Source organism: Dreissena polymorpha, chromosome 1 (assembly GCF_020536995.1).
Source record: "Dreissena polymorpha isolate Duluth1 chromosome 1, UMN_Dpol_1.0, whole genome shotgun sequence".
In the NCBI taxonomy this organism is placed as follows: Eukaryota; Metazoa; Mollusca; class Bivalvia; order Myida; family Dreissenidae; genus Dreissena; species Dreissena polymorpha.
In genome coordinates this window covers 98135630-98163288 of record NC_068355.1, presented here as the reverse complement: position 1 = coordinate 98163288, position 27659 = coordinate 98135630, and the positions used below count along the sequence as shown (strand labels likewise).

At 36.6% G+C, this 27659-nt stretch overlaps 1 protein-coding gene across 11 annotated transcripts; it reads left to right on the top strand.

Annotated features, from left to right (window-relative positions):
• Positions 1-70: 70 nt before the first annotated feature.
• LOC127841896 (protein moonraker-like) lies at positions 71-27659 on the top strand. 11 transcript variants are annotated; one of them, XM_052371084.1, is made up of 20 exons: positions 71-189; positions 420-497; positions 868-1100; positions 3150-3317; positions 4790-4945; positions 6559-6755; positions 11546-11776; positions 12353-12527; positions 13419-13472; positions 13834-14119; positions 14390-14602; positions 15798-15896; positions 16419-16479; positions 18687-18770; positions 19420-19590; positions 19979-20139; positions 20376-20513; positions 20815-20955; positions 23706-23751; positions 25724-25841. In XM_052371084.1, the coding sequence occupies exons 2-19, from the start codon at positions 436-438 to the stop codon at positions 23746-23748; spliced, it is 2673 nt and encodes an 890-aa protein (XP_052227044.1). In that variant the 5' UTR covers positions 71-189; positions 420-435; the 3' UTR covers positions 23749-23751; positions 25724-25841. The 11 variants fall into 11 exon arrangements, with proteins under 11 accessions (XP_052227044.1, XP_052227037.1, XP_052227053.1 ...); XM_052371077.1 differs by lacking the exon at positions 23706-23751 and adding an exon at positions 23502-23547; XM_052371093.1 differs by lacking the exon at positions 23706-23751 and adding an exon at positions 23366-23411.

Below are 27659 nucleotides of genomic sequence, written 5' to 3'. Positions count from 1 at the left end.
GACGAACAAAATATCAGTATAGTAGTATTTAACCTCTGACTCAACTTTTACTACTTGATTGCCGCATTAGAGCGTCTTGGTGCTATGGATTTATTCAATCAGCTGGCGGTTTGAATTGTCAAAAACACACAAACCAACTTTGAAATAACTTTACAAAACTATGACTCTATCTACTACAAAATTTTGAATGTAAATGCAATACTTTATGTTAGTTGAAAAGCATGTTATAATAAACGTAAATACGTTCAGTTCTTGGAAGTGAGCAAAATTTAAAAAATGCACAGGTCCATACATGTTTGCTTAAAATAAACTGTCAAATGTAGAAAGAGTTCATACTGACTTTTTTCAAATATGCTCAGCCATATATATATAGTTTGTTAAAGCCATCTCAATAAGAGAATTGTTTTTCTTATTTATAGTACATAAAAACTTAAAATGCAGAACCAAATGAGATTTAACCTGGATATTCCACTCGCTGCCTCTAATATTGCTGCAAGGTAAGTTTGTTCTTTGGAAGACATGAATACCAGTTGAGTTAAGTATTGTCTTCATTAAATTATGTCTGGAGTCTGGAACTTTCCATATCCCTAAATTCTAATCTGAAGGTCGCAACATACGGGAATCTGATCTTCTAATTTGCTTATAGTCCCTCTCATCCTTCTCAATGGACATGTGTTGCCATTATAATGATTAAATTGTGGTACACATTCAGCTTATCTCTATATGTTTTCAGAGCATCAGGTGCTTACAACTGTCAAACTTGTTAGTGGAAATTTGTTGTCAAATATATACATGACCCTTTAAAATAGCTTTTAAATGTTTAGACTTTACCATAACCCGCTCAAATGTCTTTTTCATTTTTTCAAGGTATCACAAACCCAGTCCTATAATAGTGGAGCGAGGAGGTGGAATAAGCAGAGTGCGGGAGTTCAATGGACCAGTCATACATGAGGGAAGGCAATCTGCTCACTCATCTATTACTGAAGATCGTATGGCATTGGCTGTTAGACTAGCAAAGAGAGATTTTAAAAAGCAAAAGGAACAACCATCCCGAGCACGCACACCTTCCCCGAAGGCATCAGGGTCAAAGGTTACAAAAGGTGCAATGACATAATTGTCTAATTTGTTCTTTCGGAAAATAAGATATATGCATACTTTGGTGTAAGAAATAAAAAAATTAAAAAATATGGAGGGTTGCAGTGACCATAGCCCACAATCAGGAATCATATTTTTTTCATGAAAGACCGATTAAAAATCCCAAACAGTTGGTCCGATTCTGTTTGCTATTAAAAATTCCCATGTCATGAAATCGATTACACAGTGTACATGCTAACACACCCTAATGACATTCTTATCTCGATTAGGTGTGACAACCATTTGCTGCAGTCTCTAAACCGGTCAGGACCGGTTTATTGCGCGTCAGACCAAGAATAAAAAACTTGTGAACAGCGGATTAAAGACGCATCCGAAAAGACGCGTCTGAATGCACGCGCTGTAACTAAACAAAACATGCCAATACATTTTCCACCAGCGTAATAATCCGGTAATATAATATGAATGAAAGTCGCGGATCTGATCGACAGAACAGCTGAAAGTTATGTTTATGGGCGGAACTTCACATAAAATAGTACACAAGAAAAATAATATACATTGAATAAATCTTTAGTAAAACCGTGTTAGAATCGAAATAATTCGTGTACTTTATACTTTGTTGTTAAATAACTCACGACCGGAAAATTAGATGCGTGGTTTCAAATGCTTCGCTCTCGTGATTAAATCCCTACGCATCTAAACTATCGGCCGTGGGTTATTTGACAACAAATTATTATTAAATATTTGGTTGTTGTTGTCAGTAGCCAACCTACGCACAGACATTTGTTTGGTTCAGTGCATGTTTGTAAGCTATTATCGAGTCGACAACAATTAGAAACATCAGTATAGACTTACACAGATTAATAATATTGACAACGATGAAAAAAGTCTGATAAAACAGCACACGAAACAACAATGAAATACCAAATGATAAAACCAGTTGAGAAAACTCGTTCCGTTTAAAAAAATGCCTATGGAAATTTTACTTGTACATGTATTATACCACCTTCATGAATGGCAAAATCAATGGTATATATTTTAACGTAATTTGTCATGATTTCGGATATACATTTTCGGATACTTTTCCCCATTTATATCCGGACCGATTGATGTTGCGGGAAAATATGATCCCTGCCCACAATATATTATTGATGAATGAGGGTTGTCATCAGAATGTATGTGTAGTAATGACTTTGAGCCAATAATATTATTAAAACAGTAACATGATAGCTAAAAACACTAAAAAATTGTAGTGCAATAGTATAAATCTATCATCATATTTGTGTGCTATTTTTTTGAGGACTTTGCTGCTTTTTTGTGTCAAGGAAAATATACATACAAAGTTTTTTGCTGAGTCAGCCAACATCAAAATGTTGTTAGTGTTAAAAAATCTATGTTTATCATGAGTGAAGCTAAAACAGAAAACTGGTTGTCACTCAATCTTATACATTTTTAAATATAAGCCAAACCAATGATATGGGTTTTAAAATCAAATTTCCCAACCTCAAAAAGTACATGTATATATTTTTCCAAATCGACTGCCTAAAAATCCTAATGGAAGGTTAAGTTAATGCTGTAAGCCAGTATTCACTCTATCCCCTTATTCATAACTATGTGTTGTACCTAAGCTAGTATAATGTTAAAGTCTCATTTATAGTTCCATTTCAAAAAGTGTAAAAAAAAAACAACTTAATGCATATGTATATTTCACCTGTTAGAGGCAGAGAAAAGCAATTTCTGCGTTGTGGTTTCATATATTTACTTGATAGTTGACAGACTACTTACGATAGTTATTTATTTATTGCTACTATATCAACTTACAGTGTAGTTCACAATACATTTATTAGTAAACTTATCGCTACATTGTTCATAAACAAATTTACATTACCTGGAATAATTGACCAAATGTACATGACTTGGAATAATTGACAAAATTAAAATGACTTGGAATAATTTACCACATTTTCATGACTTGGCATAATGAACTAAATTTAAATAACTTTAATAATTTGCGGGATTTTGCGTACAAGGTTTTATTTAGTTTATTTATTCCTCAGGAGGTACACAGATTGTGTATACACGTGCAGCACAAGAGCGGGCACAGCGCCTGGAGAAGAAGAGAGCTGATAGAAACCATCTGAAGGTGCGGGAGCAGGGCTGGAATGCAGGAATTGCCACCACCAGGAGTCACACCCCACCACGCAGCAGTCAAACTAACCTGCCAGGTGAGACCACAGAGATCTGTCTGTATGCTTTTTGCTCAAATGAACAAATGTTTCTCTATATTATGTCTGTGTGTAAATGCTAATTGTCTGAAAGTAAAAATAAAGTTAATAATATAAATGTTATTGAGGTAAATTGAAGCATTCATCAAGACTTCATGAGAATTTTCTTTCATTACAATATTTAAATTGTTCCTCAGATATTACTACATACAAAAGATAAAATTATTAAAAGTTAAAGTTAAGATTAATGTTTAAAATACCATTATAACAAATGACAGCTTGTCACACAAAAATTCCTTTTTAAACGTCTGGGTTACATTCATCTTGAGTAAGAGATCAGACTGCACGTGCTTTTGACAATCTAGCTTGTTATCGTACTTGGCCAAGATGTTATATCTGCAAATATTGTGTTTGATTGAAACTATTTGAGTTAGAGAGGGATAAAGGTTAATTTTACATATCAAGCTTCATAATTCAGAAGTGCTTCAAACAATCTGGCTGGTAATCAAACTAAGCTGACCTTATGAAAAGTTTTTAGTAAGTTTCAAGATGATAGGTTTTAAACTGTTTGAATTTAAGATAAACAAGATTGATTTAGCCATTTGTATGACCCTCTTCGAAGAAGAAGGTCTGTCTGTCGGTTACCAGTTTCTATTAATCAATAACTCGTCAACTGATTCACTGATTGGTTTCATACTTCACATGTGCATTGGCCTTGAACAGTAGATGACCTCTATTAAAATTGGGTCACTAGGTCAATGGTCAAGTTTCAAAAATCGTTTCAGGTCAATAACTCGTCAACCAATTGACTGATTGACTTGATACTTCACATGTGCATTGGCCTTTGACAGTAGATGACTCCTATTGAAATTGGGTTCACTAGGTCAAAGGTCAAGGTCTATATCACACTAAGTGTGAAAATTGTTTCCGATCAATAACTAATCAACAAATTGACCGTTTGGCTTGATACTTCACATGTACATTAGCTTTGGACAGTAGATGACCCCTATTGAAATTGGGGTCACTTGGTCAAAGGTCAAGGTCACTATCACACTTAGCGTGAAAATCATTTCCGATCAATAACGCTTCAACGAATTAACTAATTGGCTTGATACTTCCCATGTGCATTAGCCTTGGACAGTTGATGACCACTTTTGAAATTGGGGTCACTAGTTCAAAGCCCTATTTGGGGGGGGGGGGAGGCATATGTCTGCGACCGCAGAACTCTTGTTTATATTATAAGAGCCATAATTCAGAAGTTCTGCAGGGAATCTGGGTAGTAATTATTTTTTGCTGAGACTTACTATATGCTTAAAAACAACAACAAGTTTGATTTTCCAATTTAAACTGGGTAAGAGAGACATCCACTTCTGGACGCAGCCACAAAGTTTCCCATAATACATCCCAATTGTCAAAAGGGCCTGTAAGTAAGCAGATTTGTGTGGTCAGGACATTTCATGTACTTTTCACAGCCACTACAAATTCCCCACCTACACGTGACACCGACCGGTACCCAGTTTCCAGGGGGATACCATCTGAAGACCCAAATGCTGAGATAGCTCGCCTACAGAGGGAGATGGAGGGCTATCTGCAACACATTCAAGTCATTGAACAGAAGGCAATGATAGGTAGGTATAGAATTTTCCATCTGTTTATTATGTCCCCCACCACTATAGTGGGGGACATATTGTTTTTGCCCTGTCTGTTGGTTTGTTTATTCGTTTGTTTGTTGGTTTGTTTGTTTGCCCCAACTTTAACATTTGCCATAACTTTTGCAATATTGAAGATAGCAACTTCATATTTGGCATGCATATGTATCTCATGGCGCTGCACATTTTGAGTGGTCAAAGGTCAAGGTCATCCTTCAAGGTCAAAGGTCAAATATATGGGTCAAAATCGCTCATTTAATGTACACTTTTGCAATATTGAAGCTAACAACTTGATATTTGGCATACGTGTGTATCTCATGGAGCTGCACATTTTGAGTGATGAAAGGTCAAGGTAATCCTTCAAGGTCAAAGGTCATATATATGGGGACATAGTGTTTCACAAACACATCGCTTGTTTTTACTTCTCTGCAACTAGTTAAGTCGTCCTTAAATGAGATATGTGCTGAGCATGGGCAATCAGTGTGCTGACGCAATATGGCGGACGTGATTCGCAAATTATTTATCTAATGAAGTTTTTGATTCGTTTATGTTGTTTTTGTGTGTGACACTTAATATTTAAAGTGTGAAGTGACTGATGATACATTTGTTCACTTTCAGGTTTATAGTGTTTCGGCGTTTTATATTAGTGTTTTTAAGCCATTTTTGTGTCTGCATGTTGTGGGCACTTTTTCCATAATGGCAGACATTAATTTGCCGGAGACGAGTTTGAAGGAGAAAGTAGATAAAAGTACAAAAGAATCTTAAATAGCTGTTACTAAACAATCTCTTCAAATAAAAATAACACAGATAGTCAAGTAACTGACTTATCAATTATTTTTTTTAATGAAATAAAAAACGGACAAATCTGAGATGTCAAATAATGTCTGTAAAAGGGTCGAAGACCTGGCAAATATGGAGCAGCAGGATGTATTTGGTGATGAAGGTGAGGATAATATCGATCATGACGGTAACTACAATTTTTGTCAAGTAAAGCTGATGCAGTCGAGTAGTAAAATACCCCTTGAGTAAGGTCAGGATGATAATAATTCACATTTTGACACTGAAAGTTGTTTTTTGTCTGTAGCGAACAGAATTAAATGTCATGAAACTACATCATCTGACATTGATTCTGTTTTGGCTGAAAATATTACAGTTTTTTTCTCTTAATTGCCGTCCTCCCTCCCAGCTGATTATATTAAACATAGGCACTATATAAATTGTATGTTAATTGATTTAAACAATGGCATAGCAACTAATAAATGCCCAAATAATGTAGTTTTTTTCATTTCTGATTGGGCATGTACAAAACACACCTCATTTAAGGCCTCCTAAACTCCCATTGCTCTTAGAATTTCAATCAAACATCGACTAAACCAAGGAAAGTCTCCTTTAATTTTATGTTATATCTTTTTAAACTGCTTTTTCTTTTCAATCTGTTCATGTGCAATAATGTGGTTAAAATGAAATCTTCAGTAAAATAAAAAAAACACTAGTTAACATAAACTACATGTAAAAAGCAATAATTAACATTTAGGATAATTAGAAAAATTTAGCAGTCTTTTGTTAATTAAATTCTTGGCTTTGTTCTTCAGACGACACATCAGCTCAGCCCCCTAAAACCCGGAAGAAGGATGGTTACCTAAGTGACGAAGAGGACCCAGCGCGTAGAGCAGTCCGGCAGGAGGAGCAGGCAACCAGGAGTGCCCGGCAGATCTACAATCTCAGACAGCAGGTGCGAGCACTGCAAGACCAGATTACATCTCGGGGCAACGTCAAACACACTAAAAAGGTTAGAGTAATTTTGTGCATGTTGAACAATCAAGAAGATGAGTGCATAGTTATTTTTAGGGATGGCAACGAATACCGATTTTGGTATTCAAATATTCGATCACCCTTCCGAACAAATATCTGGATATTAGGTCAACATCTGTTGGAAAACAAATCAACTTTTTTTACCGAACCATTACTCCATTAATTCTACTTTCGTTTTTACCGGAAGTTCAACGGAAGTGACTTAATATTGACATAGCGTTGCCGACGCTAATACGATGTTGATTTTGTTATTACTTTCATGCCCCCAGATCGAAGGATCGGGGGTATATTGTTTTTGGCCTGTCTGTCTGTCTGTCATTGTGTAAGTCAGTCATTGTATATGTGTGTCACAAAACTTTAACCTTGGTTAAACTTTTATAACTTTTGCAATATTGAAGATAGCAACTTCATATTTGGCATGCATGTGTATCTCATGGAGCTGCACATTTTGAGTGGTGAAAAATAAAGTTCAAGTTCATCCTTCAAGGTCAAAGGTCAAATATCATTGTTTTTTTCTTTCCTAAAACTTTAACCTTCGTTTAGGTTTGCTCATTACTTTTTATGCTCCCCAAAAATAAATTTTTGGGCATATAGTTGCCGCTTTGTCTGCCCGTGCGTGTGTGTGTGTGCGTCTGTCTGTCAGTCCGTGCACAATTTTTGTCCGGGCTATTTCTCAGCAACTAATGACCGGAATTCAATGAAACTTTATGGGAAGCTTCACTACCATTAGGAGATGTGCATATTATCAGCGGGTTCTGGTCGGATGATTTTTCACAGAGTTATGGCCCTTTGAAATTTTCCATTAACTGTACATATAGTGCAATTCTTGTCCAGGCTATTTCTCAGCAACCAATGACCAGAATTCAATGAAACTTTATGGGAAGCTTCACTATCAAGAGGACATGAGCATATTATCAGCCAGTTCTGGTCGGATGATTTTTTACAGAGTTATGGCCCTTTGAAAAGTTTTCATTAACTGTACATATAGTGCAATTCTTGTACGGGCTATTTCTCAGCAACTAATGATCCGGAATTCAATGAAACTTTATGGGAATCTTCACTACCAAGAGTAGATGTGCATATTATCAGCCTGTTCTTGTAGGAGGATTTTTCACAGAGTTATGGCCCTTTGAAATTTTCCATTGTACATATAGTGCATTTCTTGTCCGAGGTATTTCTCAGCAACTTATTACGGGAATTCAATGAAACTTTATGGGAAGCTTCACTACCAACAGGAGATGTGCATATTATCAGCCGGTTATGGTCGGATGATTTTTTACAGAGTTGTGGCCCTTTGAAATTTTCTATAAACTGTACATATAGTGCAATTCTTGTCCGAGCTTTTTCTCCCCAACTACTGACTTGAATTCAATGAAGTTTTATGGGAAGCTTAACTACCTTGAGGAGATGCGCATGTTATTTGTGGGTTCTGGTAAGATGATTTATTTAGAGAGTTATGGCCCTTTGAAATTTTTAAGTTGCTAAACCATCCATCGTATTATTTTGTCCAAAGTTATGCCCCTCAAGACGTTTCCTTTTATCTGAATATATAGTGCAATATTGTGACAAAAAACTTTGGGGAGCATCACCCGTCTCCGATGGTTTCTTGTTTAATATTGAACATAGCAACTTGATATTTGGCATGCTTGTGTATCTCATGGAGCTGCACATTTTGAGTGGTGAAAGGTCAAGGTCATCCTTCAAGGTCAAAGGTCAAAAAATAAAATAAAAGCAGCGCATTAGGGAGCATTGTGTTTCTGACAAACACATCTCTTGTTTAATGTTAAACTTGAATGCCAAAATGGTTTTTAAAATTGTAATATTGTATTTCAACAAGAGAACAAGAGACATAATATTTTTATGGCGACAAAACAATTACATGAAATTACGTGAAATACTTCCAAGCAGCGGAAGGTGTAGGTGGCATTAAATTGATTTTACAGAGATTGACTTTATTCGTGTAGCAATGATAATATTTTCAATTAAATGAGGGCGTATTCGTATTCGGATATTCGTTGACATCCCTAGTAATTTTAAGATATTTTTTATATGCTGTCTTTCACCACACATTAATACTCATAATAAATAATAAATTAACTATAAATCTTCATTTGCGTCATCTTTTACATGGAATATGTACATGTACATGGACACATTGCTGTTCAATTATTCATGTCGTAAAATAATGATAACGATAATAGTTTGAATGAACCTCATATTGCTGATATGCAAGTTTTGGAAAAAGGGTTTAAATAAATAATTTATAAATTTTAATAACAATTAAAGCTAATTTTTTATGACAGTTTTCTCCGCCTCTGTCAGTAAGTATCAGCTACATTTATTGTCCAATCTCCATGAAACTTGATCAGAAGGTTTGTCCCAATTATATCTTTTGTGTGTGTGTGTTTCAATAGTTTATTCTCGAATCATTTTACACAATTACCCAAAATACAGAGATCATATATAGTTTCAGAATATCTGTAACTAATAACGCATGGAGTTAGGAAAAATAGGGATGAATAACAGAGGGTTTTTATGCCCCCGGTAGGGTGGCATAAAGCAGTTGAACTGTCCATCAGTCAGTATGTCATTATGTGTGTATGTCAGTCCGTCCGTCCGGAAAAACTTAAACGTTGGCCATAACTTTTTCACTATTGAAGATAGCAACTTGATATTTGGCATGCATGTGTATCTCATGGAGCTGAACATTTTGAGTCGTGAAAGGTGAAGGTCAAGGTCATCCTTCAAGGTCAAATGTCAAATATATGGCATCTGTCCGTCCGTCCAAAAACTTTTAACATTTGCCATAACTTTTTAAATATTGAAGATAGCAACTTGATATTTGGCATGCATGTGTATCTCATGAAGCTGCACATTTTGAGTGGTGGAAGTTCTAGGTCAAGGTCATCCTTCAAGTTCAAAGGTAAAAAAAAATTTTTAATTCAAAGCGGCGTTCTCATTAAGCTGCGCATTGTGAATGGTGGAAGTTTAAGGTCAAGGTCATCCTTCAAGGTCAAAGGTCAAAAAAATAAAAATAAACTGAAAGCGGCGTTTTCATGAAGCTGCACATTTTGAGTGGTGGAAGTTCAAGGTCAAGATCATCCTTCAAGGTCAAAGGTCAACTTTTTTTTTTTAATTATTTCAAAGCCGCGCAATAGGGGGCATTGTTTTTCTGACGATTACATCTCTTGTTCACAAACATATTGGGAAATTAGAGCTGTCACCTAGGATGACTAATGCCCCCTATAAACGCTTGATAGAAGTTATGAGTTTTTTTTAAAACTTAAACGCAGATTTCGAAACCTAAACACTGACCCTAAGTCCAAGGTCAAGGTCACATGGGTCAAAATTTGTGTGTGCGTATGGAAAGGCTTTGTCTATATACACATGCATGCCAAATATGAAATTGCTATCTGAAGCGACATAGAAGTATTGAGCATTTTTCGACACCTAAAAGCAAAGTGTGATGGACGGACGGACAAACAGACGGACGGACATTCCGATCACTATATGCCCTCCTTCGGGGGCATAAAAAAATCTTAAAAAATTAGAAAAAAAAGCGCACAAAAAAGTGAGCCCCCAAAAATGTATTTGTTTTATTGTATATAAGCTAAAATCAGTTGAAATTGTTCTCTAAATATATTCAATTAATTTTTAGCTCGGCTGTTTTCGGAGAAAACCTGAGGTATTGTCATAGCCAGCTCATCGTGTCATGTCCGTCATCCTGTTGTCTGGCGTTCGCATCGTGCTAAAACCTTAACATTTTGTCAAGGTTTTGAACATTGGCTCTTAAATTGAAGTGCTTCAACCTACAACTTTGAAACTTCATTTGTAGCTGCACCTTGATGAGTTCTACATGCCACACCCATTTTTGGGTCAAACATCAAAGTCACTGTGACCTCTTAAAACAATATAAAAAAATTCTGACAAGCTTCATCTATTCAAAACTGTACCCCCAGCCGAGCATGGCACCCGTTATGCAGTGCTCTTGCTGTTTATAGCAATCATTTCTTCAATTCTAAGTCTACGCTGGAGAGCTGTAAAGTTATGGATTGTGGGTATCTGTGCCTGATTCTTATTTTTTTTAATGAAAATTTTTGCCAGTTATGTAATGAAATCAACAGTTACTGCTTTTGGTAAATTACCAGATTAAAAATTACAAAAGCTAATTTTTTCGTAGGTGAAGTCAATTCCACTAAGTGTATTTATATCTTGGATGAGTTCGAAAATGGTTCCGTTTGGTTGAAAGACATGGCTGCCAGGGATCAGGGCATTTTTCCTTATATGGCTATATTTAAAACTTCTTAACACTTTAAAAGTTACATTTATTCTTCAATCTTTATGAAACTTGGTTAGAACGTTTGTGTAAATGATATCTTTGATGAGTTTAAAAATGGTTCCGGTCTGTTGAAAAACAATGCTGCCAGGGGGCAGGGAAGTTATCCTTATATGGCTATAATAGTAAAACATTGTTAGCACTTTAAAAGTTACATTCATAGTTCAAACTTCATGAAACTTGCTGAGGATATTTTTCTAATTATATCTTGGGTGGCACAGAACAGGACAGTTCTTTTGTATCTCAGGTTAGTGGCTTTGGGCTTTTAGCCCCTCTTGTTTGATAGGGTGTTTTATCCTTGTTCTTAACCCATTGTGATGTCAAGTTATTGAAGTTAGATGTTCATTATTGTAAACCTATCAATATTGCTATAAGCATTGTCTCTCCTGGACCTTAGCCTTCCCACTATATTGAGTATTACTGAATTATAGAGCCAGATCATGTTACGTCTTGCTGCCGCCCATCGTGGAGCAGTGAGAGCCATCCAGGGTTTTGTAACCCAGCAGCTGCCCCTACAGGACCTTCGTAGGGGTCTCCCAGAAGGGTACCAGGAATTGTCCCTGCTCATCAGGCAGCTGGCCATGCTGAGTACTCAGATCCGCACAGAGAAGGACCAGAGCTCAGTGCAGGCTGACCTGGTACAAATGCTGGACAGAGTGGAGGTAGAGCTCTCACTTAATATATACACTTTGCATGCTGGGAAATTCTTCGTCTGCTAAAATGTCGTCTGCTGAATTTCTCAAATTAGCATTTTTGTCGATTTTTTTTCAAAGAATACTATCAGATTAGCAAACAGTTTGGATCCTGATGAGAAGCCACATTCTGTGGCGTCTCATCTGGATCCAAACTGTTTGCAAAGGCCTTCAAAATTTGGTTCCAGCACTGAAAGAGTTAAGTATTGATATTTAGCTTTACAAGATTGCATTATAAAAAATCTTAAAAGCTTAAAATGTTACAGAATTTAAGTGTTAAAGCACCTTATTACTTGCTGTATGTATGTAAAAATTATATTTTCTTGAGAAAATTTGAAAGATTAAAAACATCGCCCTTAGATTGATAGTCTTTCAATAATTTTTGGGACATTTGTCTTATGATGTCTTCCTGGGTATTGGAAAGTCTTCAGTTTGAAATGTTATGTTCCTGTGTTTATTAATTACGATCTAGCTATGCTGCATCCTTCTTTATTCTATGGATTTGTAAACACAGCAATCGCTCAATGTTGCATATTGAACTCGCAGGAATTGAATAAAGCCTGGTGTGCAGAGAGAGTGGCTGGTGAAGAAGAAGAAGAGAGGAGACGAAAATCTCCACTTGGGGGGCAGCAAAAACCAGCCATAAATGCTCCTCAAGTGCAACGGCAAAACATTCAGACCAAACGCAACTTTGGCAAAGAAAATAAACCTAAAGGTAATGGTATGTTGTTTGAACAATAACAAATATTGGAATACAAGTTTTGGAATGATTCTAATTTTTGTTATGTCCCCCACTATAGTAGTGGGGGACATATTGTTTTTGCCCTGTCTGTTGGTCTGTCTGTCTGTTTGCGCCAACTTTAACATTTTGCAATAACTTTTGCTATATTGAAGATAGCAACTTCATATTTGGCATGCATGTGTATCTCATGAAGCTGCACATTTTGAGTGGTGAAAGGTCAAGGTCAAGGTCATCCTTCAAGGTCAGAGGTCAAATATATGTGGCCAAAATCGCTCATTTTATGAATACTTTTGCAATATTGAAGATAGCAACTTGATATTTGGCATGCATGTGTATCTCATGGAGCTGCACATTTTGAGTGGTGAAAGGTCAAGGTCAAGGTCATCCTTCAAGGTCAGAGGTCAATTATATGTGGCCAAAATCACTCATTTTATGAATACTTTTGCAATATTGAAGATAGCAACTTGATATTTGGCATGCATGTGCATCTCATGGAGCTGCTCATTTTGAGTGGTGAAAGGTCAAGGTCAAGGTCATCCTTCAAGGTCAGAGGTCAAATATATGTGGCCCAAATCGCTTATTTTATGAATACTTTTGCAATATTGAAGATAGCAACTTGATATTTGGCATGCATGTGTATCTCATGGAGCTGCACATTTTGAGTGGTGAAAGGTCAAGGTCATCCTTCACAAGGTCAAGGTCATCCTACAATGTCAAACATCATATAGGGGGACATTGTGTTTCACAAACACATCTTGTTGTAAGTATGAACTTTTGGCTTCAGTCATCTATAACAGGGACTTCAATTACATTTTTCTAATTGTAGCATATATTTTCAGAAGATGTTTGACTTTGTATATTGTATTTCAGGTTTACTAAAGAAGCACTTTTTCAAGGCAAACAAAGGCGCGCATAGATCACAGAGTATGCATTTTTTATAACTATATATCGCTTAAATTTACAGCTAGTACTTTAGTCAGTTTAGTTCTTTATTTTAAGACTTAGAGTTTCTGTTAATATTGAGACTTTATTAAAGTGTACATTGTAGTTAAATAAATATATGTACTTTGATGTGTTTTTTTTTCAAAGACAAAAGAATTGCTTGATTACTTATGCCTCATTTTTGTTAGAGAGTCTCCCCTAAAAATCTAAGTTACTCAGAAGAAAGTATTTAACACAAAGTTAAGATGCTATCCTGAGTGTACAGTCAATAAAACAAGTCTGTATTTCAAAACCCTGTTAGAAGAGTATAGTACAAACTTCTGTAATGCAAGTGGTCATTCAGGAAAGGTAACCCCAGAGAGACAACAGGTGCTCCAGGCTGGTATCCAGGCACTGCTCCGCGACAACGCCCTCCCCAAGCGACCACCTGCTGTTGCCTGGGACATCACTGCGGACGATAGTGCTGTGTCTGAGCCTGCCAACACCAGCTTGATCCTGCCCAAAGGACTGCAATACAAACGTGAGCGTGCACTGAAGTCTGTAGCCTTAGATGTGCTGGATTCTCACTTTGCAGATCCCACCCTGTCCTCTAGTCAGAAAGCAGTACAGCAGACAGAAGAATATCCCAGGTACTTAAGATACATTTTGTGGTACTTGTTGATAGTTGTGCATATGTTCTGGTATTTTATATATTTGCAAGTAAAACGTAGATACTTTCAGTTTAAAATACCTGGAATTTCCTTATTGTTCAATACAGAAAACAATATAAAAGTCAATATAACTTTTTTTTAAGTTGTGTTTTTTCTGCTGTAGTTGGACATAAAAAATTGAAATGAAATTTAAAAAATCAAGTTACACAGCATAAGACTGTACACTTTGTCATTTATACATTTTATCAGGCGTGAGCCATGGAAACCTGGAGGGAGTGCCTCTAACAAGTCTCCATCAAGAAACCGGTCTAGACAAAGAAGTAGCTCTCGAGATGGAAACCAGTCTAGACCAAGGAGTCTATCACGAGACGGGAACAAGGCAAAGGAAAGAAGCAGGTCTATGAGTCCCAAGTCCAAACACAGAGCCTTTCTAGTACAAGACATGGACACAGAGCTTATGCAGTGAGTGAATACATCAAGTTGGTCCTATGTCAGTGCTTTGCATAGTTTTGTGTGTGTGTGTTTTTAAGAAATCAGATAGGAACTACAGGCATTAATATTACAGGCTTAAATAATTATGTGTTATAAATAAGAGTTTATACTGATATGTTTTGGTCTGAAAACCTCTGTTATCAGTTTGTGTCAGACAAAATAACCAGAGTAGAATATGCCATTGTATATAAAGGACAGGCAAGTCAATTTAATAAGCTTATTGTCCCCTACCGGTTTCACTGGAGGGGACTTACATGTAAAGGGGCCTTTTCACGTTTTGGTAAATTGACAAAATTGAAAAAAGTTGTTTCAGATTCGCAAATTTTCGTTTTAGTTATGATATTTGTGAGGAAACAGTAATACTGAACATTTACCATGGTCTAATATAGCCATTATATGCATCTTTTGATGATTTAAAGACCTGAAAATTATAAAGCGTTGCAAGGCGAAACGATTGAATAATTAAGAGAGTTCTGTTGTTGTTGTTTAATTTTGTGAAACTACGAAGATTGCTTATATTAAGCATAACATACGTCTCTCATACATGCTTGGCAGGATGGCCGAACGGTCTAATTGGTTTTTACTCCAGGACTCCGGGGGTCACTGGTTCGAGCCCTGCTGAGGGCTACTTTTTTTTTTTTTTATTTTATTCTTGATTTTTTTACTGGAGCTTTTTAGATCCAATGTTTACATTAATTAATATAAAGCATTTAATGACAAACTTCAAAACATGCCAAAATCTGTGAAAAGGCCCGTTTAATATGGTTTGCGCTCTGTGCGTCTGTCTGTGAGTCTGTCACACTTTTCTGGATCCTGCGATAACTTTAAAAGTTCTTCATATTTTTTCATGAAACTTTAAACATGGATAGATGGCAATATAGACATTATGCACGTCATATTCATTTTGCTCCTACGTAAAAAAATCTGGTTGCTATGGCAACAAATAATATATAAAAAATCTTACAATGGTGGAGCCGGTTGGGGACATATATTGCTTGGCAATAGTCTTGTTATGATTAATTCACCATTATTGAAATCACTGGCATTCATTGATAAATAAGATGTATGCTTTGACAGTTCTAAAATCAGAAACATATATAATATATTATATTTAAAGCAGCTGAATGGACTTTTAAAACATTTAATGGACATATGACATTTTCAGGGAACTGTTTCCAGAAGGTGTTGACGGCCAAAGGTCAAGAGGGAGGTCAGCGAGTCCAAGGTCACAGAGGCAGAGTCCCACAAGGTCACCTGCCACTAGGTTATAAAACTCTAACATACAAAATCATTTATTCAATTATTGGTAGTAATGCTCAACTGGCTATTGCTTTAGTTATTTTAAAGTCAAACTCATTGTGTAGATAACATAATAACAAATCTTCAAAGACACAAAAGCAGTTAACTATGAAATGAAAAAATCTCTTTCTAAGTTCTTGAGAGTTTTAGTATGCAGGAGGCAAACAGAGAATGTCTTGTTCTGCCTACTGTTCTTCCATCTTTTTGTCTTTGACAGGTAAAGAAAATTTTACCATTTTGTACAGCACCAACATGGCTTGCTACAACTCTTTGACACGATTGCCTTTTGTTAACATTGACCATGTTTAGTCTTCTAGTAAAATGTCAGACTTCATCTTTAAAGAAATGTTAATGCAATTTGGAAAACACATGTTTATAATTTCCGAAGACAATATATATTTATAATATTTCAACTTTAAGTACATGTGTTAAGTTTGATGAACTGTGATGTTTCAACTCAAGTTAGACATTATTTGTGTGTTTCCAGATCAAGATATGACGGTCACAGATTGCAGTCAAGGCTAGAACGACTGCAGAGAAATGTCAAGGTTATTACTGTATTCCGGTATTCTTTTTATGCCCCTGGATCGAATTATCAGGGGCATATTGTTTTTGGCCTGTCTTTCTGTCATTCTGTCCCAAAACTTTAACCTTGGTTAAAGTTTTGCAATAACTTTTGCAATATTGAAAATAGCAACTTGATATTTGGCATGCATGTGTATCTCATGAAGCTGCACATTTTGAGTGGTGAAAAAAGGTCAAGGTCATCCTTCAAGGTCAAAAGTAAAAAAAAACAATCCAAGGGAAGTAATAAGCTTTTAAAGGGAGATAATTTCTAAACCTGCCAAATAATATATTGAAATTTTATTTCAAAGCAGCGCAATAAGGGACATTGTGTTTCTGACAAACACATCTCTTGTTTTGCACATATGCTTGAAAGAATTTCAGCAAATTATTCTTGGACTCCATACAGAATAATAAAGAAAGTGTGCTTTAGTTACAATTTTGTGTCAAATAGGGCTATTAAAAGTACTCAAATGGTAGTTATCATCAGCATTACTTGCTTAAAATGGTTTGCTAAAGATTTAAGTAACAATTACACCATCAAGTTTGCCAACTCTTGACAACTTTTCATGAGTCAAAGTGCGTAAGTTTTTTTAGCTTTGGTAGATTTAAGGATACAATGTTATCGGTCATATGTTAATCACTGTTTTAGTGCCTCCGTGTGTTACTTAGGACCTAGGTCACTAGGTCAAAAGAAAGAAAAAACTTGTAAACACTGTAGAAGTCACATTTCATGCCCAATCTTCATGTAAATTTGTCAAAATGTTTGTCTTAATGATATGTTGGTTGAGTTCAAAAATGGTTTTGGCCCATTGAAAAACATGGCCGCCAGTGGGCGGGGCAGTTTTCCTTAAAATCACATTTTTTGCCCAATCATCATGAAAGTTGGTCAAAACATTCATTTTATTGATATCTCGGACGAGTTCGAAAATGGTCCAGATCGGTGAAAAAACATGGCCGCCAGAAGGCGGGGCATTTTTCTCTATATGTATATAGTGAAAACATGTGAACACTCTAGAAGTCATATTTTTGTTCCAATTTTCATGAAATTTGGTCAGAACATTTGTTTCCTTGATATGAGAGCTGAGTTCGAAAATGGTTCCGGTCAGTTGAATAACATGGCTGCCAGGGGGGGGGGGGGCAGTTTTCTTATATTTATATAGTAAAAAAAGCTTGTGAACACTCTAGAAGTCATATTTTTTGCCCAATTATCATGAAACTTGGTGAAAAGATTGGTTTTATACATATATCTCAGATGAGTTCGCAAATGGTCCCGATCGGTCAAAAAACATGGCTGCAGGGGGGGGGGCATTTTTCCTTATGTGACTAGAGAGAAACCTTGTGATCAAACACTATAGAAGTCACATTTTTTGCCTAATCATCGTGAAACTTAGTCAATACATTGGTTTTATTGATTTCTCGGACAAGTTGGAAAATGGCTCAGATCCGTGAAACACACTGTTTAGCTCACCTGATTGCTCAGGTGAGGTTTTAGGATTGGTCTTTGTCCGCCGTTCGCCCGTCCACATTTGGTTTGTTAACACTCTAGCATTCACATTTCTCAAGCATTCTTTATCAAAGTTGCTGAAAGATCTAGGTCAAGTTTGATAATGAGCAAAATCACATAATTAATGCCATAATTATTGCCCTTAGATTGTCCAAATTTTCATTATATTATACAAAATCTTTGTAAACACACTAGAGGTCACAATTTTGTTTCAGATTTTATGAATCTTGGTCATAATATTTATTTTTGTAAGCAAAGTTTGATGTTTGGTAAGGGGGGTCAACTCAAAATATAGGCCACCAGGTCAAATTTAACAAAAACAAAAACACTCCATACGCCAGAGTTATGGTTCAATAATGATGAAACTTGACCAGGATGTTTGTGTGGACATTAAATATCAATATCAAGTTTGACATTTGGTAAAGATTAAATGAACCGACTCCTCTCAGGTGAGCGAACTAGGGCCATATTGGCCCTCTTGTTCCATCATCATACAATTGTCTGAGGTCATTAGTTTTAATGATAACTTTCTCCGTCTCAGGTGAGCGACATACAGCCTATGGAACTCTTGTTAAGTTGACGAATAAAATGACTAATACAAGCCCAAGGACTGTACACATGCATGTTGTGTAACGTCAATTGATAGTACTTGTATCAGGACTTGTTGCCTTGGACTTCTTTCAGGATGCTACAATGGTCAAGGAACGTGATGTGGAGGTTTCCCAAATAAATATGAGGCAACTGCTTGCTGAACAAGCTGTCCAAAAGGTTTGTGTTCGCATTTTCACCAATTTACAATCAGAGTATAAGAATTTAATTCTTTTTATGCCCCCGGATCGAAAGATCGGGGGTATATTGTTTTTGGCCTGTCTGTCTGTCTGTCATTGTGTCAGTCAGTCAGCCAGTCATTGTATGTGTGTGTCCCAAAACTTTAACCAAGGTTAAAGTTTTGCAATAACTTTTGCAATATTGAAGATAGCAACTTGATATTTGGCATGCATGTGTATCTCATGGAGCTGCACATTTTGAATGGTGAAAGGTCAAGGTCATCCTTCAAGGTCAAAGGTCAAATATATGGCTTCAAAGCAGCGCAATAGGGGGCATTGTGTTTCTGACAAACACATCTCTTGTTTATCTAAGGCATTCTTACGATAACTCTCATGAACAAATGCACATGCATCAGTTATCAATTCTTTAATAATATATTTTTATTACATTCAGAAAAATATGGGTAATATTGTTTGTGCAGTTTTACAACACTTTTCCTCTTAAATTTCAACAAATCAGATTTTTTTTTTAACATAAAATACAAATATGGTGAGGACGAATCTATTTACATATCAGATCTTTACCCATGGGGGGGGGGGGGGGGGGTGAATGGCAAGATGTTAAAAGATATCAGATCCTTAAAATACAGGGGGAGTTGAATGGTGAGATGCTGACGGAGATGCTGCTCAATGACCTGCTGTATGACACGGCCTCTGAGCTGCAGTCCCTGGAGGAGGGGGAGGGGGCTGGGCTGGAGGCTGCAGCTCTGCAGAACAACCCCACCTTGGAGAACATGTACCAGCGCCTGGAGCAGATGGAAGTATGTAGTAGTATGCATAAAGAGGGGCAGTTGTTGTATCCATACATGAGATGAGATTCCTCCTCTTTTGAATTTTTTTTTTGCCGGTAAAGTACAAAACAAAGTACAGTTCTATTCTAATACATTGGGTAAACATTGCTACACATATTTCAACAAATGAATATTAGTAATATACAATTCAGCACATTGGTCAAGATCGGATGTATTTATATGGAACATGTTGCATTAGATGTTAAAAACCTATCACTATTCCACATTTACATTTTCATCTGTAGTTCTGGATAACACAGAATTCATGCCATATTTAAGTTTTTTGAAAAGAAGTTACAGTTTCAAATAAGACATATTTTGTACTTTATGTTAAATGTTCAAGTATGTACATTTACAGCTAGAGCAGTTAAACATCAGACAAAGATGGGGAACTATTCATTTTGAAGATGAGCGTTCCTCCCATGTAAGGACCAGGCAGATGGAGCGACCACAGGGTCTCGTAGCCATGGAGATTACCAGGCGTGCCCCTTCCCAGTCAGTAGGGGCACAGTCAAGCAGGTAGGAAACTGAAGAAAATGCTTCACACGTAAGGATGTCTGGATAAAAATGTCAGTGATCAAGACTGAATGAGCAGAAAGGTATTGTTGCCACTTCAAGTTTAAATTGACTAATAACAATAACAGAAACATTTACTGAATTATGCAAAGACAAACAGTTCAACATACGCATTCTGAAGAAAAAAATCCATAAAACTGTTCTAGTCATTAATCTGATGTGTTCTATCATGCTTTCAGAGCCTTTGATAAGCCAACAGATGGTCCAATTGTCTTCACTAAGTCAGCGCCACCTGTCACCTACCAGCACATATCCAAACCCTTGGAGACAGGCGAAGATTCTGAAGTCTACAATTCTGCTGCCCTTGCAAACCCCAGGTTAATTGGCTCTACTATTGGATGAAATTAAAACTCATTTACTGGATTAATTTCTATTTGAGTATTCATATAAATTTCATTGAAACGTGTGAAATCAATAATTATTTATTATGATAAGGATAAGGACAAAAGTTCAAGCGATGTTTGTTCAGTGAAAAATTAAATAGCCTAGAATACATCACAGTTGTCATTCCCTAACACCAAGTTGATGTAAATAAAATGAAATGAAGAATTTAAGTTTTGTATACTTCCTTTTCCTGTTAGAATTCAATAAAACAATGAAAAGGTATGCTATTTTTAGATTTCAATATAAGATGAAACTGAAGATTTCGGAAGCCACTGTGAAGAGCATACATAGCAACCTGGAAAAATATGAGAGGAACCTGAAAAAGAACTCGCATCAGTTGCAGGGGAACTTTGACCCTTGGAGACTGGTTGAAGAGTGAGTTACCAACATGAGCTATCCTTCAACAAACCTAATTCATTTTTAGCTCATCTATTTTTTGAAAAAAAATTATGAGCTATTGTCATCACCTTGGCGTCGGCGTTGGCGTTGGGGTCTGGTTAAGTTTTGCGTTTAGGTCCACTTTTCTCAGAAAGTATCAATGCTATTGCATTCAAACTTGGTACACTTACTTACTATCATGAGAGGACTGGGAAGGCAAAGTTAGATAACTCTGGCGTGCATTTTGACAGAATTATGTGCCCTTTTTATACTCAGAAAATTGAAAATTTTGGTTAAGTTTTGTGTTTAGGTCCATTTTATTCCGTAAGTATCAAAGCTATTGCTTTCATACTTGCAACACTTACTCACTATCATAAGGGGACTGTGCAAAGTAATGTAACTCTGACTGGCATTTTGACAGAATTATGGGCCCTTTTTATTCTTAAAAAATTGAAAATTTGGTTAAGTTTTGTGTTTAGGTTCACTTTATTCCTACAGTATCAAAGCTATTGCTTTCATACTTGCAACACTTATTAAATATCATAAGGGGACTGTGCAGGCAAAGTTATGTAACTCTGACTGGCATTTGGACGGAATTATGGGCCCTTCATACTTAGAAAATTGAAAATTTGGTTAAGTTTTGTGTTTTGGTCCACTTTACCCCTAAAGTATCATAGATATTGCTTTCATACTTGGAACACTCGCAAACTATCATAAGGGTACAGTAAAAGGACAAGTTGCATAACTCTGGTTGTCATTTTTGACGGAATTATGGCCCTTATTTGACTCTCAAGGTCAAATTATTAAATTTTGCTAAAATTGCCATAACTTCTTTATTTATGATTAGATTTGATTGATACTTTGACAAAACTACTCATACCTGACATACCACAATAGACTTCACCCAAACCATCCCCCGTGCTTTCCCCCCCCCACCCGAATCCCCCCCTATTTTTTTTTTTTTGTAAGATCATCTCACAAATGACCACCACACCCTCACACTATACCCCCCCCCCCCAAATTATTTTTTTTGAAACGGTTAAAAAACACAAATATTTAATTTTATTATTTTATTTTTGAAATACCGTCCAACCATCGCACCCAAGAATCCCCTCCCCCTTCCCCCCCTACCGACAAATTTTTTATTATGCCCCCCTTTGAAGAAGAGGGGGTATATTGCTTTGCTCATGTCGGTCGGTCTGTCGGTCCGTCCACCAGGTGGTTGTCAGACGAAAACTCAAGAACGCTTGGGCCTAGGATCATGAAACTTCATAGGTAGATTGATCATGACTCGCAGATGACCCCTATTGATTTTGAGGTCACTAGGTCAAAGGTCAAGGTCACGGTGACCCGAAATGGTTTCCGGATGATAACTGAAGAACGCTTATTCCTAGGATCATGAAACTTGATAGGTAGAATGATCATGACTCCCAGATGACCCCTATTGATTTTCAGGTCACTAGGTCAAAGGTCAAGGTCACAGTGACCCGAAATAGTAAAATGGTTTCCGGATGATAACTCAAGAACGCTTAGGCCTAGGATCATGAAACTTGATAGGTAGATTGATCAGGACTCGCAGATGACCCCTATTGATTTTGAGGTCACTAGGTCAAAGCTCAAGGTCACAGTGACCCGAAATAGTAAAATGGTTTACGGATGATAACTCAAGAACGCTTAGGCCTAGGATCATGAAACTTGATAGGTAGATTGATCATGACCGGCAGATGACCCCTATTGATATTCAGGTCACTAGGTCAAAGGTCAAGGTCACGATGACCCGACATAGTAAAATGGTTTCCGGATGATAACTGAAGAACGCTTATTCCTAGGATCATGAAACTTGATAGGTAGAATGATCATGACTCGCAGATGACCCCTATTGATTTTCAGGTCACTAGGTCAAAGGTCAAGGTCACGGTGACCCGAAATAGTAAAATGGTGTCCGGATAATAACTCAAGAATGTTTATGGCTAGGATCATGAAACTTCATAGGTACATTGATCGTGACTGGTAGATGACCCCTATTGATTTTCAGGTCACTAGGTCAAAGGTCAAGGTCACAGTGACAAAAAACATATTCAAACAATGGCTCTCACTACAACGGAGAGCCCATATGGGAAGCATGCATGTTTTGCAAACAGCCCTTGTTTATTTTTGCAATTTTTTTTTTTGCATTTTTGGAAGATAATGTAATAAATGTCCACACCCCCACAGTATACACCCCTCTTCACTCCACCCCTCCCTCCTTTTTGATTGAAATTGAGAGTCCCTTTACCTTTAAAAAGAAAATAGCTGAGCGGTCTGCACCCGCAAGGCGGTGCTCTTGTTAAATTAGTCAGCAAAATCATCTTACCATCCCAAGTGAACATCTAACATGTTTAAGAGGTTACACTATTCTATTCAACAGAGCACAAGTGGCCCCATCCCAAGTGAACATCTTACATGTTTAAGAGGTTACACTATTCTATTCAACAGAGCACAAGAGGCCCCATCCCAAGTGCACATCTTACATGTTTAAGATGTTACACTATTCTATTCAACAGAGCACAAGTGGCCCCATCCCAAGTGAACATCTTACATGTTTAAGAGGTTGCACTATTCTATTCAGCAGAGCACAAGTGGCCCTATCCCAAGTGAACATCTTACATGTTTAAGAGGTTACACTATTCTATTCAACAGAGCACAAGTGGCCCCATCCCAAGTGAACATCTTACATGTTTAAAAGGTTACACTATTCTATTCAACAGAGCACAAGTGGCCCCATCCCAAGTGAACATCTTACATGTTTAAGAGGTTACACTATTCTATTCAACAGAGCACAAGAGGCCCCATCCCAAGTGAACATCTTACATGTTTAAGAGGTTACACTATTTTATTCAACATAGCACAAGTGGCCCCATCCCAATTGAACATCTTACATGTTTAAGAGGTTGCACTATTCTATTCAACAGAGCACAAGTGGCCCCATCCCAAGTGAACATCTTACATGTTTAAGAGGTTACACTATTCTATTCAACAGAGCACAAGTGGCCCCATCCCAAGTGAACATCTTACATGTTTAAGAGGTTACACTATTCTATTCAACAGAGCACAAGTGGCCCCATCCCAAGTGAACATCTTACATGTTTAAGAGGTTACACTTTTCTATTCAACAGAGCACAAGAGGCCCCATCCCAAGTGAACATCTTACATGTTTAAGAGGTTACACTATTTTATTCAACATAGCACAAGTGGCCCCATCCCAATTGAACATCTTACATGTTTAAAAGGTTACACTATTCTATTCAACAGAGCACAAGTGGCCCCACTTTTGGAAGGGCATATAGAGATGCCCTTATTTTTCCATCTTTCCTTCCATCTGTTGGAAAAGTATTGCTGTTAGAATGATTAGACTAAGCATTCATATCAACAAGCATGTGAACTTGCACATCTCTATTTTTGGTTGGATGTTTTCAACATAATTTGAGTTATTGCCCATTTTTTGTTTAATTTGAGTTGTGAATAACTCTTAAAACATTGCTGCATTATGTCTGTAACTTTACAAAGGTATTTACCAGCATGTCAAATTGTGCACCAATATGTTTCTTTCTGATATTTGATTAATGGGCCCGTGTAAGCTCACCTGTTCATGGTGAGTTTGAGTGATTACTTTTTCGTTGTTGTATGTGGTATGTTGTTTGTCGTCTGTTATCATTATTTACCTTGTGAACACTCTACAGGCCACGTTTATGGCTCAATCTTTATGAAAGTTGCTCAAAACTTTAATCCCAGTAATATTTGGTTTGAGTTCAAAACTGGGCTGCATTGTGTCAAAATCCGAGTCACAAGTCAAATATTAAGAAAGCTTGTAAACACCATAGAGGTCACATTTATTACCCATGAAATGTCAATCAAGTTTGAAACTGGATCAGATGTGTTAAAAAACTTGGCCAAAAGATCAGATTAAAAGGCTTGCTGACACTCTATATGACAGATTTATTTCCCAATATTCATGAAACTTTTTCAGAACAATTGTCTATCTTGGTTGAGTTTTAAGCCTGGTCAAGTGATATTAGAAACTATTCATTGGTTAAAATTTATTTGAAAACTTGCACACTTTCTAGAGGCCATTTGTGTGTCAGTTGTTTTCTAAAATGCTTCTTAAAACCTTGCAAACTCTTATCAAAACAGAATTATAGTTCCATCATGTCATAGGTGAGCTACATAGGGTCTTTAGCCCTCTTGTTTATAGTTGTGTCATGCGTTACTCAACAACTGTTACTTCAAGGGGGCTGAATTGGTACAGACAAATGAACCAGCTTGTCAACCCCGTATTTTGATTCAGTTTTATGTTATAAAAGACAGAGCTGAATGTGGGGGCATCCATTTCCTACTTTACACATGTTCAGTATTGTTTTATTATTTATTTTTCAAAGCATAGGTTGCAATGTTTATGATTTGAATGAAAGGAAATTAATATATTTTAACAATACATGTATAGCAATGGAGGTGATCATACTTTTCAAGATGAAACTTAGAAGGATTCATCAAGTAGTGTTAGGTCTTAGATGCTGCTGTTTATGATGATGGTGTTGTTTGATCCATAATTTATGATAGTATGCAGTTTTTTTATTGCATACTACCTTACTTTAACATGACACACATTCAAAGAATGTGTGGGTTAGTTTCAGTCCATGTCTCATTATATATATTCATGATAGAGTTTTATGTTGTTTCAATGATAAAACTCTTTATGCTAACTTTTATTCACTTTCATGATTTGCAGAGTATCTGATCAAATATTATCAGAGTGCCTTAAAGAAATAGAGCATGAGTTGGATGACATTGGGGAGAACATAGTTCACCAGGTCTGCAAGTCAGAGTTTGCCATTCCTGAATCCAGCCATGTCCCTCCCTCACGCACATACCCACAACCCTCAGTACAAGACAGTCAGTATGAAGCAGAGGATGAGGTTGTAGAAGAAGACATAGACAAAGTGTACTCAGAAAGTGGAGCCAATATTTACCAGATAGGGGATATACAGGATTTAGTTGCTAACGTCAGAGCAAGTGATGACAGATCGTTGCCTCACAGCAGAAAGGAAGACTCCCAGCTCAAATCAAGTGAAAAACCTTCTAAGAAAGAAGTAACCTTTGACCAAGAGGTCACTTATGACCAGGAAAGTGACTATGAGGATGATGATGAGGAGGGTAGTTTTAACCGAGGTGTTGTGTTTGACGCTGCTGAGCTGGACGCAGTGATGGATGATGGTGGGCCACAGGACAGTGCCCGCAGTGTAGAGGAACAGTATGAGGAGGAGGAGTATGAAGAGGATGATGATGAGGATGATGATGAGGAGGAGGAGGATGAGGATGTGGAACAGGTGTCCCTTATTGACAGTGACGACCTGCAGTACTCTACTGATGAAGCTTGAGTTTGTCAGAGCTTGCTTCACTTGAGCTCACATCTTGGAAGGGTGACATGTTGTGGTCAGCCACAATCCATCATCATCCTAACTTACGTCTATAAACTAATTTGTATATGACAATGCTTGACATATTAATTTATTAAACAACATTTGAATGTAGAATAGTCCTGAGATAGTCTTTTTATTAGAAACAACTTGATTGACTTCAAAAAACATTCAAACCAAACAGACATTTTACTGTTTTTGACAGCCTTAAGTTTATTTTGCTATGTTAAAACCTGTTTGCCAGATTTTCAGCTTCAATTACCCTGTCAGAAGAGTCATTCAGTGATCAGTTGTTGAATAATTATAGTTAATCAGAGAAATTATATTCTGAAATACCATGCCTTGTAGAGGATTTGATGTTACTTTTGTTTCACTTTAGACAGGTTCTTAAACGAATCGAAAAATTAAGGTATGATTCATTTTTTATTGAACTATGAGTTACATTTTATAATTTGTATGCATTGTATATTTTAAAATCTTACTTTTTGCTTTATATTCTTATCACCCTAAGGCAAATACAAATTCAATCATCTGTTGTTATGTTTTACACACATTAAATAAGTTGTTTTGATGAAACTGGATAGAAGCATTTAATCAAGTATATATTCATTACTTTCACTCACAGTTGAATGATATTATTATTGTCCCCTAACGGTTTCACCGGAGGGGACTTATGGTTTGCGCTCTGTCTGTCTGTCAGTCAGTCACACTTTTCTGGATCCTGCGATAACTTTTAAAGTTCTTAATATTTTTACATGAAACTTGAAACATGGATAGATGGCAATATGGACATTATGCACGTCATTTCATGTTGTTCCTACGTCAAAAATTCTGGTTGCTGTGGCAACGGTTTAAAAAAAATCTGACAATGGTGGAATTTCTGACAATGGTGGAGCCGGTAGCGGACTTTATTGCTTGGCAATAGTCTTGTTATTATTATTCATTGCAACGACTGTTTATTCCTGAAAATTATTTTAGATTTATCTGTTAAAGAACGACCTTAAAGAATAGAAAGTGTTTGTTGTATAAGACTGAAAACAGTATTTGTTCTTTGTTAAAATTCAAACAATGTTGCTTAGGAATGTCATTATGCTAACTTTTAAAAACTAGTATGTCTTTTATTTGGGCGAACAAAATCCCTGTGACTGTTTTTGTGTGCGCATAATTCTGTATTAGTTGTTCATATTTATTACATTATATTTATATATTTTACTGTCTGTGATAAATAAAATGAATATAAAACATTTA